This window comes from Echinops telfairi, unplaced genomic scaffold (assembly GCF_000313985.2).
Source record: "Echinops telfairi isolate 266 unplaced genomic scaffold, ASM31398v2 ScPeMD7_2010;HRSCAF=2546, whole genome shotgun sequence".
Taxonomy (NCBI): Eukaryota; Metazoa; Chordata; class Mammalia; order Afrosoricida; family Tenrecidae; genus Echinops; species Echinops telfairi.
This window is the reverse complement of record NW_022105908.1, coordinates 19,870,634-19,885,999: the sequence shown is the minus strand read 5'-3', so window position 1 is coordinate 19,885,999 and position 15,366 is coordinate 19,870,634. Positions and strand designations below refer to the sequence as shown.

Sequence of the window (15,366 nt, the reverse complement as noted above, 5' to 3'; positions counted from 1 at the left end):
GTGGTGTGATTTGCCTTTCTCTGATGGCTGATGGCAGTAAGCATCTTTTCACAGGCTTGGTGGTCATTTGGATGTCCTCTTGGGGAAAATGGCTAGTCAAAGTCCTGTACCCATGTTAGCCTATTGTCCTTTGGTTGTTGAGTTGTCAAAGTTTTAGGTGTAGTTCAGCTGTTAGAGTCTCGTCAGCGAGGTCGTTTCCAACGGTACTTTCCCAGTAGGTCTTACACTCTTTATTGTGGAGTCTATTTTTCCCCCTCCCCAAATATATATTTTTTTAATTGGGGAAAGGTTTACAGAGCCGATCACGTCTCCATTCAACGATTCATACGCGTTTTGTTTCTTGTCATTGTTTGCAATCCCACAAAGTAGCATCCCTTATCCCACTTCCTCCCTGTGTTATGTTCCCCTCTCTCCTTCTTTCCTAATGCTTGCGAACTTTGTTTTTGGGTAAATGCTGTCAATTTGATCTCAAATACGGTCCTTTGATTATTCTAAGGCCGTGGGGGCGGGGCGGCGGGAGGGTGGGGGGGAGTGGAGGTAGAGGAAGAACGGCCAGCCTGTGGGCTGTATGAGGCCCAGGAACTCACCAATACTAGTGCACATCACACGCCTCCCCAAAGAGAATCATTCCCAGCCGTCACAGTGGGGTGAGTTCATTACATGTTGGACCAAATAGAGCAGGTAAGTTTTTGGGTTGATAGTTTTGTATGGTCCATGAATCTTATAAATATCTACATGACCTTTGGCAGAAAAAGGCCCCCTACTCCTGTTCTAAGGTGTGCTTCCCCCCTTAGTATTAACGTTCCCCGTCCAGTCCTGTCGGAGCCCTGGTGGTGTCCTGGTGGTGCTGCCATTCCAAAGCTCGGCAGTTCCAAATGGACTTTGCGCGCCCACGGACAGTGACCGTCCCAGAAAGTTAAAGAAGGGCACTTTCACCCTGTCCTGCTCTATGACTCGATGGCAGTGAGCGTGTCGTCCCGTATGTTGTTTCAAGGAGCAGGCACCAACTCGAGCCATTGGGGTGAGTTCATTTCCAGACCTGAAGGGCGACTCAGGGTCAGTCTCAGGGGTCCCCCTGCTGTCTCTCTAGTCTTCCGTATGATTCTGAGCTTTGGTCCACATGTCCCTCCCTCTCTCTCCAGGACCTTCTTACGTGGGCCCTGTCGGAGCAGTTGGGAGGGGCAGCTGGGCGCCATCTATTCTTCTGTCCGCAGGGTCACGGGGACTGGGGTTCACAGGCTCTGTAGTCCTCAGACTCATGATTTTCACGTGTCCTCAAGGGTCTTCATTATTCTTCCCTCTGGACACGGAGAGAGGAATAAGTGTGCCTTAGATGGCTGCTCATGAGCTTTTAAACCGTCGACACTCACCTGTTAATACTCATCAGAGTAGGATGTGGAACATTGTCTTTGTGGACTGTTAGGCCAGTTGACCTTGGCGCTCATTCCTCTGCGTAGCTGAAGGGTTTGGTTCCACATTTAAGTGTCATAGGACTTTCGATGGATGCGTTTTCAGAATTTCTTCCGGAGTGCTTCAGGATGAACGCTAACCTTTACCCTCCAACCTTGCCATCAGCAGCTAACAATATTCAATGCACCACCTAGGACTCTGGTCAAATAAACCTCTTTCACTCTCAGTTTCCTCATCTGCAAAATGGGCCATTATTCTACCTAAGGGTTATTAGGAGGTGTGTTAGTCTGGGTTGACTAGAGAAACAAATTCATCGACACTCATATATGTGTGTAAGAGAGAGCTTTATATCAAAGAGCAATTTTATATTGAGAAAACATCCCAGCCCAGTCTAGATCAAGTCCATAAGTTCTATATTAGCCTATATGTCCAAAACTGGTCCATGAATTCCTTTTTAGACTCACGCAGCGCATGTAACGATGCCGACAGCAGCAAGGTCACAGGCTGGTGGGTGGAAAGTCCTGTGGATCCAATGGTAATGCATCCACAGGGCTCTGGCTGCCATCAGCTTGGCTCCACGTGGCTTGTCAACAGGGATGTGTAGCAGAGAGTGTCCCTGCATAAAGTTGTGTAACTTCCACAGGAGGATTTAATGAAAGCATGTACAGTATGTTGACTATCTAGCACACTCTCTCTCACTGCCATTGAGTCTTCAGAGCTGGCTGATAGCTTTGAACTGCTGACCTTGAGGACCACAGCCCAATGCACAACCATTACGCTCCCCCAGGGCTCTTAGTTAGCAAATGGCGTGTTCAATATATAAAAGCTATTGTTCTTATGATTAACCTTGTACATCCTCCTTGCAATGTGTACAAGCCTGAGCCTGCCACGTTTAAAATGAGGACAGGCATGTGGTATGATTGAGCGAGCCATGGGCAGGATGAGATGGAATGAGAGAAGATGGCCACCTCCTGTGGGTACAGGGTGAAAGGCCTTGAGAGCCTTTGGCCTTGGTCTGATCAGTGAAGGAACACCTCTATTTCTGAGCTTTCTTCTTTCCTTGTTCTCCCTTGGTGCATTAGCTTCCTGGGGCTATCGTAACAACACACTGTGGACAGGGTGACAACAGGGAAATACTGTCTCCTGCTTCTGAATGCTTAGACGTCAGAGTGCTTCAGAATTCAGGAGGTTGCCCGGGCCATGCTCTCCCCCAAAGACTAGGGAAATAGACTTTTCTTGTCTAGCTTCTAGGGGTCTCAGGCCTTCTGTTCCTTGTGGGAGCATGACTCCTCTCTGTAGGCACCTTCACATGCCTGGTTTCCTCGTGCACTGGACTGCCAACCCACCCAAGGAGCCCTGGTGGGCGCTGAATGCACTTGGTTGCTCACGGAAAGGTTGGCAGTGAGAACCCAGTACACTGCTTCATGATATCAAGAGGTGGCGGCAGATATGGTAGCTGCGGCTACACCAAGAACAGCCTTGAAAACCATGTGAAGCAGTCCCCCTCTGCCCCCTAAGGTCGGTCGTCAGGAGTAGAAATGGATTCACTAGCAATCCTTTGGGTACCACCCAGGAAAGAAAAGGCTTGGCTCCGTGCTTCCATATAGCCTTCTACTCCGTCATATAGATCACCGGCACCAATTACAATGGACTCGATGGTAACAGGTTTGGTGGTTTTTTAAAAAAAATAAATCATTTTATTGGGGGCTCTTACAGCTTTTATAACAATCCATAAATCAATTGTATCAAACACATTTGTACATATGTGGCCATCATCTTTGTCAAAACATTTTCTTCCTACTTGAGCCCTTGGTATCAGCTCTTCTTTTTCCCTTCCCTCCCCTCCCTTTCACCCTTGTGAGCCCTTGATAAGTTATTATTATTTTCATATCTTACACTGTTCACTGTCTCCATAACAGGTTGGTTTTTGTTTTTTTATGTGTATGTGACTCCTTCATCAAACCTCAGCCTTTGCTCATGCGCTTCCTTCTTTCTGGACCGTTCCCTCTTCCCCCCAGCAACTCCACATGATGACTCCTCCTTTAGGTCATTTAAACCCCACATTAAAATTCACTTCCTCAGTAAGGTCCATCCTGGACCACCCAGGCATTCTCTGTCACATCACCCTGTTTTGTTTTCCTGCACAGTACGTACTAACATTATTTTATTTGCTTGTTGTCTACTAGAAACCCAGAGACCAGAGTAGCGCTTGGCCCTCATCAAATGCTCATTAGACATGCCCTGAATGAATGAACAGTGGTTGGGGTTAGACTGAAGGGCAGGCAGTCTTCCAGAGCGAAAGGATGAAATGGACAAAGGTGTGAAGTCAGGAGCAGGCACACCCTGTCCCAAGAGTGGCCAACCCAGCTTCAGACACAGAGGGGTGGATCCGTCGTGCAGGGTAACGGAAGGTCATTGAAGACCTAGCACTGAGGAGTGGCCTGATTCAAGCTGCTTGTTGCTTTTTTTTAATTTTGATAAGTACAGTAATTTTACTGGAGGCTCTTACAAATCTTTTAACAATCCTTACATCAATTGTATCAAGCACATTTGTACATATGTTGCCATCGTCCTTCCCAAAACATTTCCTTTCTACTGGACCCCTTGGTATCAGCTCCTCTTCGCCCCGCCCCCCCCCCACCCTCGTGAACCCTTGGTAATTTATAAATTATTTTTATTTTAATATTTTACACCATCTGCTCTCTTCCTTCACCCATGTTTCTGTTGTTTGCCCCCCTGGGGCGTGGGGTGTTGTATGTTGATCACTGTGATCTGTTTCCTCTTTTTCCCCCTTCTCCCGCCCACCTTCCCCCTACCCTCCTGGTATTGCTACTTTCATTATAAAGCTGTGTTTTGAGGCAATTAACCTAGAGCGCTGTCCTTTGGCTCATGGATTTCACACAGCACTTGGTCCACAGTGACTGCTCAGTGCATGTAGACCCAAGTGGGCAGAGGAGCGGGGAAAGTCATACGAGGGGAGGGTGGGGAGCACGCAGTACACCTAAGCCCACTTGGCTGCGGGTCAGAATCTCAGGACAACTGCTGCACGGAGGAGGTGCTGTTGGGAAGGCATTTCCAAGAGGCCTGGGAAGCCTGGTGCCCAGAGGAGAGGAGGCCGGGAAACACTCGCTTTCTGTTGGGTGGAGGACCAGGTGGTGAGAAGGCTGGAGAAGGGGCTTTAGGACCAGAAAAGGCCATGGTGCGAGGACTGGTAGCCCCTGCCATGACAGGAATGTCCCTTCTGTGGTGTCCTGGTCCCTCGGGGATTTGTCTCTGGGTGCTATCCCCAGCATCCCGGCCGCTCAGTCTGGCTCCTCTCTGGTGCTGTCGGTCGGCCCCGCCTGATTCCCCGACTCTCCCTCTAGCTGTGTCTCCCTTTCTTTCCAACTGGGGCCACCCTCCTCTGAGCCTAGCTCTTCCTTCCTTCGGGGGTTCTGAGTCTTCCTGGGGTGATCTTTCCCTCCACCCTGCTCGGACACGCCCTTTGCCCCCCCTTATCCCCCATATTCAGATGAAGTCCAGGACCTGGGGTCTGCGAGAGGCCGCCTGGCCCCGGGAGACGAGAGGGGGCGGGCGCAAGCGTTCGCTCTATATCTGCATATGTATGAGGTCGGCTGGGCCAGCGACGAGGAGGTGGGGCTTCTGGGGGTGGGAAGGGGGCGGGCACCCCTGAGCCGCCGAGTATAAAGACTGCGCGCTTCGGTTGCCGGGCCCGCACTGCTGAGGAGCGGAGCCTCCACCTGGGGGACCCCCATCCTTGGCTCTCCCTCAACTGCGCGTCCTCACCCCACCCCCGCGACCGGGCGGGTGCGGCGGTCTCGGCTCGGCAGGGGGCCCTCGAGTGACCGGCCCCACTCCACAAGCTCGTTACATCTCGGATTTCGGGGGGCGCCCTCCCCCCGCCTCTTGGCACCCCGCTTTTCTCTGTATTTCCCTCGGGTTTTATAGCCGTCTATTTTTTGCACTTCTTTACGTTTTGCTTCGAGGCGGTCTGAGGGTGAGGCTGCATTCGCGCCCCCCCACCCCGCCTCTTTTATCCTTCCCTGCTCCGACAGCCCCCCCTTTTCATTGCAGTCGGGGGTGGGGGGGCTTGGATCAGTGCATCCTCAGCCGCGCTGCCAGCACCCCGCAGCGCGTGGCGGTGCACCTCGGAATTTGCAGCCTCGGCTTCTCCGCTAACGGGGGTCGCCCTCTGCCCCGCCGCCTTTGCTCCGTGCGCGGTCTGGTGCGTGGCGGGGCTTCAGCTAGCGGCGCCCCGCTTCTCCGCAGCCCCCCACCCCGCGCCGCCAACATGGTCAACCGGAAAGAGAAGAAGAGCTGCGGGCAGGTGGTTGAGGAGTGGAAGGAGTTCGTGTGGAACCCGAGGACGCACCAGTTTATGGGCCGCACCGGGAGCAGCTGGGGTACGCGGGGCGGACGAGCGAGGGTCGGGGGGCGCGGGGGCACCCCTGGTAGGCTCCAGGATCGGCCGGCGCAGCCCCAGCGCCCCTCCCGGGTCCCCGGGGCCGGCCCCCCCGGCCCCCGCCGGGTTCTGGGCGGGGAGGGCGCCGATCACCAGAGTAATCTCCCGAGCTGGCCGCTGCGGAGGCGGAGAAAGTAGGTCACCCCCGCCTTCCCGCCCCCCGCGGAGCCCCCTCGGGCGGGGGGTCTCGGGCTCAGCGCGCGTGTCCGCGCCGAGGCGCTGGGCTGGCTCTGCCTCTCCGGGTCGGGTCGCCCCGTTCGGCGAGCGCCCCTTCCCTCCCTCCCTCCCTCCCTCCCCAGCTCTGGTTAGCCAGCCAACCCTGTCTATTTTTAGTCGGTGCCCACCCCGCCTAGACCCTGGGAATATGCACGAGGGGGCGGGTCTTGGAGAGGTGGGCGGGGGAGGGGGCTGCTGGAGGAGAGGATGCTCCGGGTTGTCTGCATCCCACTGCTGAGCGTTGGGAGCGCCCTGCCGGCAGCATTTGTGGGCGGGGGCTGTTGGGAATGGGATCCTGTGGCGGGATGTTCGGGGCGTTTGGTTCGGTTGTCTGTGCAGGAGGGAGGGGTGCTCATGGTGGGGAGATGCGCACATCATCCGGCGGGCGTTCCCGGTGGCTCCGGACAGTCCCCGTGTCCAATGTCATGGCAGGACTCAGGACATGTGGCGTGTGTTCTGTGGGGCCTGGGCTCTGGCCACAATGCCAGGGATGGGTGGAATTCTTCCAGAAGGGCTTGGAAGGAGACACTGTACGATAGACGCTGGTGGGATACTGCCCCAGCGCTCACCCCTCCGTGCTTCTTGCCTTTGATCCAGCCCCTGGGATCTGAGGGCTTTCTGATTGCTTGGGAGAACCTGAGGAGGCTTCCTGGAGGAAGGAATGCCTTCCGAGGTGGGAGGACTGGGAGTCTGAGGGGGGCCGTGGGGGGCGATGGAAACTGCAGGTGCTTCCACTAGGCTGAGTGAGTGATGGTGTCTGGCAGTCAAGCCGAAGGGCCTGGCCAGAGAGCGGAGGCCTGCCCAAGGTTCCACAGGGTTCCCTGCCTCTGCTCTGGGTGCTGTGTGAGAATCGGGGTGTGACCGTGGAAGACCCTGGACAGCCAGCCGTGGGGCTCCGATTTTGTAGCCAGCTATGTCGCAGGCTTGGCTTCTGTGGGGCCAGGCCAGAAGGAAGCATGTGCTTTGCAGGTGTGGTGTACAAACGCCTGCTGGGAGGGTTCAGGCTCTGCAGGGTGGTGTGAAGGGCTTGGTTGTGATTGGTGGCCAGTGCCAGCATCGAAAGTCACTGGGTTGAGGACCATTTAAGCAGGAGAAGCAGGTACAGTGGTCACAGATGTGCCTATGTCAGGGCCACAGCCGGTTGAGAAGTTGGGAATGTGCTGTGAGGCAGAATTTCTTCAGTCTCTGCTTGGGGTTGTCCTAGCAACGAGAGTTTAGGTCTCTTGTGGCCATCATCCGTTCCTACTTCACTGTGCCCTAGGACCAGGAGGAGGGCTTGGGAGTCATGGCTTGAAGCCAGACACAAAGGCCTGTTTCCAGTTTGTCTCATTTTGCTCCCAGGAGAGGGCTTTAAGATGTCCCTGTGGACATCCCATAGCCGGACTTCTGAAGGGGGCTGGAGGCGGGTGGGGTGGGAGTAGGTGAGGCCATGGTGGGAGACTTGGAACCTATTGACCCTCCTTCCTCCTCCCTAGCCTTTATCCTCCTCTTCTACTTCGTCTTCTATGGCTTCCTCACGGCCATGTTCACCCTCACCATGTGGGTTCTGCTACAGACTGTTTCCGACCATACCCCCAAGTATCAAGACCGACTGGCCACACCGGGTGAGTGAGGAGATACCCCTTACTAGCCATGCTAAGCACTGCCCTGACCCCCAACCTCCAAAAGAAATTCACGGGCTTTGAAAATTCACGGGAAGGTATTTGTTTCCAACGATCCAGCCTCCCTGTGCTGGGAACATTTTAAAGTGCTGCTTCCCTCCCATTGCCTACGGCTGAAAGCTGTGTTCTGAGGAGACGGCGGATCTTCAGAGACATTGCCCTCCAGAAAGAGCTTTACCCCATCCCTCCCCTTGGTCCCCCCAGTGTCTACCACCTTGGCCTCTCCGTGTGGTCCTTCATTTCCCATACACCCTGTGCCTCGGCCCTGGTCTAGGCTTGATGATTCGCCCCAAGACCGAGAACCTTGATGTCATCGTCAACGTCAGTGACACTGAAAGCTGGGACCAGCATGTTCAGAAGCTCAACAAATTCTTGGAGGGTGAGTGGGGGACTGGCTATGTAGTTGTCCAGGATCTTGAGCAGGACATTGGGACCCCCAGAGGCAGGGCATCAGCCCTATGACTCTCTCGTCCACCCCCATAGCTTACAATGACTCCATCCAAGCCCAAAAGAATGATGTCTGCCGGCCTGGACGCTATTATGAACAGCCTGATAATGGAGTTCTCAACTACCCCAAACGTGCCTGCCAGTTCAACCGGACCCAGCTTGGTGACTGCTCTGGCCTCGGCGACCCTACTCACTATGGTTACAGCACTGGGCAGCCCTGTGTCTTCATCAAGATGAACCGGGTACCCCAGACCTTCATCCGCAGGGATTGCAGAGGAGGGGGCTGGGGCCAACAGCTCTGCTGACAGCTGCTTCCTCTCACTGGGGAGCAGCAGCGGTGCAGTGATTCAGCACTTGGTTGTTAGTGGAAAGGTTGGTGGTTCAAGCCCACCAGTTGCTGAGAAAGATCTTACAGTCTGCTCCCATAAAGATGGGTAGCCTTGGCAAGCCTATGGGGCAGGTCTACTCGGACACACATGGGTTCCCATGGGTCAGGCTCAGCTCAAAGGCACCAGGTTGGTTAAGGAAGATGAGGGGAGGTTGGGGATGGTTGAGTAGCTGTGAGAATACGAGATGGGGCCAATGCAGGGTGAGATGTGCAGCTAGATGACTGGATTTGGGTTTCTTCCACTAAACCATATCACCCTCTCTCCTCTAAGCCTCACCGCCCTTTCTTTCTACGCCAGGTCATCAACTTCTATGCCGGAGCAAACCAGAGCATGAATGTCACCTGTGCAGGAAAGGTGAGTGAGTTTGCAGATCTTGACCCCCTGTCTATCTCTTTGCACCTACTCAGCCTTACTCCTTATTTCCGTGTCATTCCTTCATTCTTCCCATGTGGTCAACTCATTTCTCCCTTCTTCTTTGCTCCCAGAAGCTCCGCCCCTATAGGGACCAGGGGGTAAGAGTGGGTCCCCCTAAGCCTTGAACTCCCATCCCTCTTCCTTCTTTCTAGGAGGCAGAAGCCGGCTCTTGTGTGGCTAGAGACAGGCCCTCCCTGCCTCTGTCAAAGCCCAAGCTTCTGACCTCTCTCCCTCACCCTGCCACCTTTCCCCCTATCCCTGGTATTCCTGGTCTTCCGCCCTCCTTTCCATCTCTCCCCGGCTGTCTCTCAGCCCTTTCTCTTTAGGCGTTTGATAGCTCTTGATTTGTTAGATTTGGACCCCCCCCTGCTCCTCACCCTCCTGTTCTCTCTGGGACCCGCTGCCTCTCTTCATTCACAACCCTTTTGCTCCCTACTCTCTGTTCTCTCCTGGCTCTGCTCCAGAAACTGACTCCGGAAGATGGGGTAAGACTTGGGGTGGGACTGGTGTAGGAGGCTTTCATGTCCTTAGCTCCTTTCAGGTGTTCCCAGTCTGATGAGAGACAGGACACCCACCCACCACCCCCCTTCCATGCGCACACACAGTCTCACAGGAAACAGACCTGAGGTAGGAACAGTTTAGGGGTGAGGACTGAGCAAAGGAAGTCTGGAGAGCCCCGAGCTTCCGGATGCCTGCCTGACCTCACAGGCTCTCCTCCCGCCCTTTCCGCCCCTCCGCAGCGAGATGAAGATGCTGAGAACCTTGGCGGCTTCGTCATGTTCCCAGCCAATGGCCACATCGACCTCATGTACTTCCCTTACTATGGGAAACAATTCCACGTAAGTCCCGCCGGAGGCTGCGATGGTGGATCCGTCAGGAGGGCCGTTCTTAGGGGAAGAGGCTAGATTGCCGTTGGCTAGATCCTTACTTGCCCCCTCTGGCCTAGGTGAACTACACGCAACCCTTGGTGGCTGTGAAGTTCCTGAACGTGACCCCCAATGTGGAGGTGAATGTGGAATGCCGGATCAATGCTGCCAACATCGCCACGGATGACGAGCGAGACAAGTTTGCTGGCCGCGTGGCCTTCAAACTCCGCATCAACAAAACCTGAGACCCCTTCCTTCCGCCCCTGTCTTTTTCCCGTGGATGCTTCTGGAATGTCCCTGACCCTGCCTGGTACCTCCCTCACTTGCCCCAAAGGTATTTTTTATAACAGAGCTATGGCTTGTCTGAGCCCCATCTCTTTTCCTTTACTTCCCAATCCAGCCTGGGAGCCATGGTCATTTCCGGGCTACACACACTTTCCCCACCTCCTTCTCCCAACTCCAGCCCCCTCACCTTTCTCTCCTATGGGCTTTGTTCTGAAGGTGAGGTCCTCACAGCTACCCCACCTTTCCTGACCCCCTGTCCCCAGAGAGCTGTGACAATGCCCACCCTTGACACTGTCCGAGATGAATGTGGTAACCTGTTCTTCCTAAGCTTCAGTCTCTGTGACCCCCACCCCCCTCCACGCCACCCCCCACTCACACCCACACCCACACACATACACCCTTACCTTGGTGGCTTTTGACTGAACTCAGTCCTCTGGCAGGTCTTCAGTTCTCCATCCTCCATTCCCTCCTCTGAAGAGAAACCTTTCTGAGATTGAGGACCAGGTGGTTCTGTGGCCAGTCCCCTCTCCCCTCAGCACATCCTCACCCTGTGGTGACTGCGCGAGCTGGGAAATGAGGTCTCCTCCCACGGGGAGAGAGGATGGAAGAGAAGGCTGCATATACATATGCACTCTTCTGGAACCTTCTCCAGTGGTGCCCGCTCCCCGCACTCCAGTCCCTGCCAGATCCCTCCCACCCCCCACTTCGCCACTACTCCAAGGGGTGGAGTGGGTCTAGGCTGACTATTCACTTTGTCCCTTTGTTTCCCTTCCCCCATGAGCTGTCCCAGAATATCCTCCAAGTTCCACTTCCCAGGGCGTGCTGGGGTGGGGGAGGGGCGGCCATGTTGGCTCTGTCCCCAGTGGCCACCTTGAAAACAACTGGCTAGGGGACCATTCCACCTCCCTCCCCTGGGCCCAGATCTGTCCCCACTGTCCTTTCCCGGCAAGCTATCAACTAATCACTAACTCCTGCTCTTTCCTCTGCATGTCAGTCTGAGCGTTTAAAACACAACCCCGGCCCCACCCCCAGCTATCGAAGCTCTGAATTTCTTGGCTCCACCTCCACCTCCTTCAGACCCCTCTGCCTGTTGTCAAACCCCCACGATGGATGATGTGCTTAGAATGTTAAATGAGGGACCTCCTGCTTGCTCAGGGGAGTGTGGTTTAATGATAGAGGCATTTTTTTTAACTCTTTTTCTTCCAGTGTCCCTTCCTTCCTCCCCACTTCCACCTCCCCCTTTTCTTTTTAAATGCTGCAGTAGCCTGCATAACCCACTCCCGAGAGGTCTCTTGCTAGCTCTGGGTCTCTTCCCTTCCGCCCCACTATGTTCCCGCTCCCCCTCTCCCCAAGGGTCTCTCTCTCTGCAGTTATTTAATGCCTATGTCAGATCTACTGTAAAAAGACGATAAAGTACAATAAAACGAGAGCAATCATATATATAAATATATATCATACACAGAGCCCTGTGTGCAGGTTGTACCTTTTTGAGCTCTGGGAGGTGGGTGGAGGGTGGACTTGAGTGATCCTGGCAGCGTGGTAGTTACATCCGGGGCTGCCAAACTGCAAGGTGAGCCACGTGAATTCTCCAGCTATCTCTGGGAGAAAGATGCGGTGCTCTACTCCCACAGTGTCAGGAACTCACAGAGGTAGTTTTGCCTTTTTCTGTGGGGTCGCTATGAGCCTGAAGGGACTCCATATAACAGTGAGTTCAGAGGTTGGTTTTTTTTGCAGTGGGGGGTGGGGGTGGGGTGTTAATCAGGCCAGGAGGACTGCTCAACACCTTTGATCTCTTCTTTGCAGGGTGCAGGTATTCGCCCCTTGGCCATTCCATTGATTATACTGATAGGATGCGCCCAATCCTTAGAGCAAGGAATCTTGGTGTCAAAACAATTAAGTGTTTGACCACTAATTGAAAGGTCAGAGTTCAAACCCACCAGCTGTTCCAACAGAGAAAAGACCTGGTGATTTGCTCCCACACAAGTTAGGCCTAGGAAACCCCACAGAGGCCACTTAGTGGTCCTGCAAAGCCCGGCTCTGAGTCAGAATTGACTGGTACACATATCATCCTGAGATCAGGAGCCCCTGGGTGCCACAAATCCTTCATCGGCTACTAAGGAAAGGTTGGGGTTTGAATCCACCTGGAGGGGACTCAAGAGAAAGCTCTGGCAATCACCTTCCAAACGGTTGTAGCCTTTGAAAACCCTCTGGGACACAGTTCTGCACTGAGAGATGTGGGGTCGCCTTGAGTCAGAGTTTCTTGGGAAGTGCGCTGATTTTCGCTTTTTGTTTTGTTTTGCGTTGAGATCCACTCAGTATGAGAGGCAGGAGGCCTACATCGATCCTCATCACATGCCTATGATGCTTCTAGGACCACGAGGATACACTTAGGAAAGAGACAGTTCCTGCCCTCCTGGAGTGGCCAGTTTAACAGGAGAGGTGAGCACACAGTACATTCTCAGACAAGGCAGGCTTCATCGTGCTTCAAGAAAGGAGAGCAAAGCTGTTAATGCTGCAACACACACACACACACACACACTCACAAAGCTGCAACGCAGAGTGCTCTCTATTTCCTGTGCTGGGGCGCAAAACAAAGGCTTCCTAGAGAAGGCAGTACTTAAGCTGGGGCTTAAAGGATGGGATGTTCTGGGAGAGAGGAGAGCATTAGTTAGCAAAAGCCTAGACATAGCTGAAATAGCTTAGTAGTATGACATGTATGATCCTAATTTGGTATTTTTAAAACTTTACAACCACATCCCTACTTAGCTAGGCAAAAGGATGGGTAAATACTGCAATGCGTATTTGTTTACCTATGGGGGCAGAGGACAGGCTGGTAGCTAATTGTTATTTTATTCTTGGGGCTTGTTTATGTCTCTTGCTTGCAATGAGTTGGTCTTAGTAGTTGTCTTGAAAGTTTTATTGTCTATGAGTACATATATTCACAGTCTAACAAATACACAATTCACACACACTCCACTGTTAACACCAAAATGTGATCATAGGACACTCTTGTGTATCTTGCTTTTCTCAGTTAATTTCCTCTGTGCCTACTTGACCTGATAACACTCTAATTCATTTCTTTAATGGCCGTATAATACTCCATTTTCCCATTGGGTCACTCTCTCCCTGCTAATGTGGAACAGTTTCTGGACAAGTACAGTCGGGAGGGAGCTTTCCACACTGCAGTCTGCCTCTCGATCTGGGGGATATCTTTTGCCACGACCAAGTCTTTGCTTCTATATTGTCAAATACGTTGAGTTACTCTTTTGCAGTGTCTGGGTTTCCAGTCTTGGTTTAGAAAGCCTGTCTTCCCAGTCACTGGGCAGGGGTGGGGACGCCTGGCCGTCGGGCTGTGTCAGGCCTTGGCAATCAACACCAGCTAATGTCACACGCCTCACCAAAGAGAAGAAAATGCCAGCCGTCTCTTTAGCGTGAGTTAACTGCCTCAGTCTGGCTGGAGTATAATATGATAAATCTCCCAAATGAGCCTTGGCGGGGAAAAAAGGTTGCCCACTCCTGCACTAGGCCATGCACCTTTTCACTTTCTAGGTAATTAAATTTCATTTTAATACCCCTTATCTGATGTGTGTGTGTGTGTGTGTGTGTTGGTGAAAATTAAGCGCCCAGTTTTATCTTTACAATTGTGCTAGCTTCCTTTGCTTCATTCCTGGATTCTCCTGGGCTGTCTATCATTCTGCTCCACACACCACGCGAGGTTGACCTGATGCCCCTAGTTTCCTTTTCCTAGCCAGGCAAGTAGGGCCTTCAGTTTTTTCTACACACGGTTATTCATGGGCGTTTATTCTTCTCCACAAAGTTACAAATTGACCCCATGTATGATCCTAATTTGGTGTGTTTCAAAAAAGAACACACACACACAGATGCATAGAGCAAAGGATGAGTGGGAAAATACTGAAAAAACCAAAACCAAAACTAACTTGGTGAGATCCTCGTGAGAGTTGCATTGCTGTTTTTTTCAGAAGACCTGACTTACAGTGTATTCACTTTCCCAGGCGAAAGCATAGTCCTCCTTTGTGCTTGGATCTTGGCCTGTGTGCTTAAGAAAGGTCTTACAGTTGTCTTTATACCTATGGATTCTGTGCCTCTTTGTTCTCTTATTAAATGTATTCCTAAATGTAGAATTGCTTTTGTCATTATTTCAAATGGATTAAAAAAAACTTTTTGTGGGTGCTTTTGCTAGAAAATATTCCTGCATTTATCTCCTACTATTCATTTATCTAGGGAGAAAGGCTGGACTTTCTACTCCCATCTCGGACACTCACAGGGTGGGACTCCTTGGCAGCGAGTTTGGTTTGGTTTATTTATCTAGCTAGGAGTCTTGGTGGCATAAGAGGTTACACGCTGGTCTACTAACCACAAAGTCAGCTGTTCAAATCCATTAGCAGCACTCTTCAATCCCAAGGATGAGGCTGCTTGCTTCTGTAAAGATTTATAGCCTCTGAAACATTAAGGAAACAGTTCTGCTTGGTCCTATAACGTTGCTATGCATAGGAATTGCCTCCATACAGTTTTTTAAAATCCATGTAAGAGGAGCCCTAGTGGCATACTGTGTTAAGCACGAGCTGCTAGACAGAGGGTTAACAGTTCAAAACCACCGGCTACTCTGTAAAGGTGAGATTTTCTACATTCGTAACCATTGTAGACACCCAGAAACTCACAAGGCAGTAGTACTCTACGTCAGAATGGATGTTGGGTAAACATTGGACTGCTAATTGCAAGATTGGCAGTTCAAACCCACGACCTGCTTTGTGGGGGAAAGTTGAGGCTATCTAGCCTGGAAATATTTACAGCACCAATCGCTTCAGACACCCTGATATAGGCTCACAAGGAGTTGGGGGTCAGCTTGAAGACAGTGTGTTTGTTTTAGGCCTCCTTGATGGTCCACGAGGCTGTCTCCTCCAGTAAAATGTGTGCCTCAGAAACCGCCAGGGGCAGTTCTGCTCCGTTTAATAGGGTTGCTGTGACTCCATGGTAGTAAGCATTCAATTTCATAAAATCTGTATTTTCAGTACATCATCATATACACAATTATCATTTGATCCCCTTGAGTTAAAACTGTGCCAGTGGACATTCTTGCCTAGCTCTTGTTTTTAATTGAAATTATCTGTGTTTTCCAATTTAGAGAAATATTGACTTATTGGTATTTTATGACATTGGTTTTAATGATTCTGTTTTTAAGGGTTGCTGATTTTTTT

General features: G+C 52.1%; 1 protein-coding gene across 2 annotated transcripts; it reads left to right on the top strand.

The window, feature by feature from the left end:
- The first annotated feature begins 5,189 nt into the window (after positions 1-5,189).
- Positions 5,190-11,613, top strand: ATP1B2 (ATPase Na+/K+ transporting subunit beta 2). Of its 2 annotated transcripts, XM_045293438.1 has the most exons (8): positions 5,190-5,407; positions 5,680-5,813; positions 7,564-7,692; positions 8,024-8,128; positions 8,233-8,438; positions 8,883-8,939; positions 9,740-9,838; positions 9,946-11,613. In XM_045293438.1, exons 2-8 carry the CDS (start codon positions 5,702-5,704, stop codon positions 10,108-10,110), a joined length of 873 nt encoding a protein of 290 aa, XP_045149373.1. In that variant the 5' UTR covers positions 5,190-5,407; positions 5,680-5,701; the 3' UTR covers positions 10,111-11,613. The 2 variants fall into 2 exon arrangements, with proteins under 2 accessions (XP_045149373.1, XP_004712969.1); XM_004712912.2 differs by having other exon boundaries at positions 5,190-5,813.
- The last annotated feature ends 3,753 nt before the right edge of the window (positions 11,614-15,366 follow it).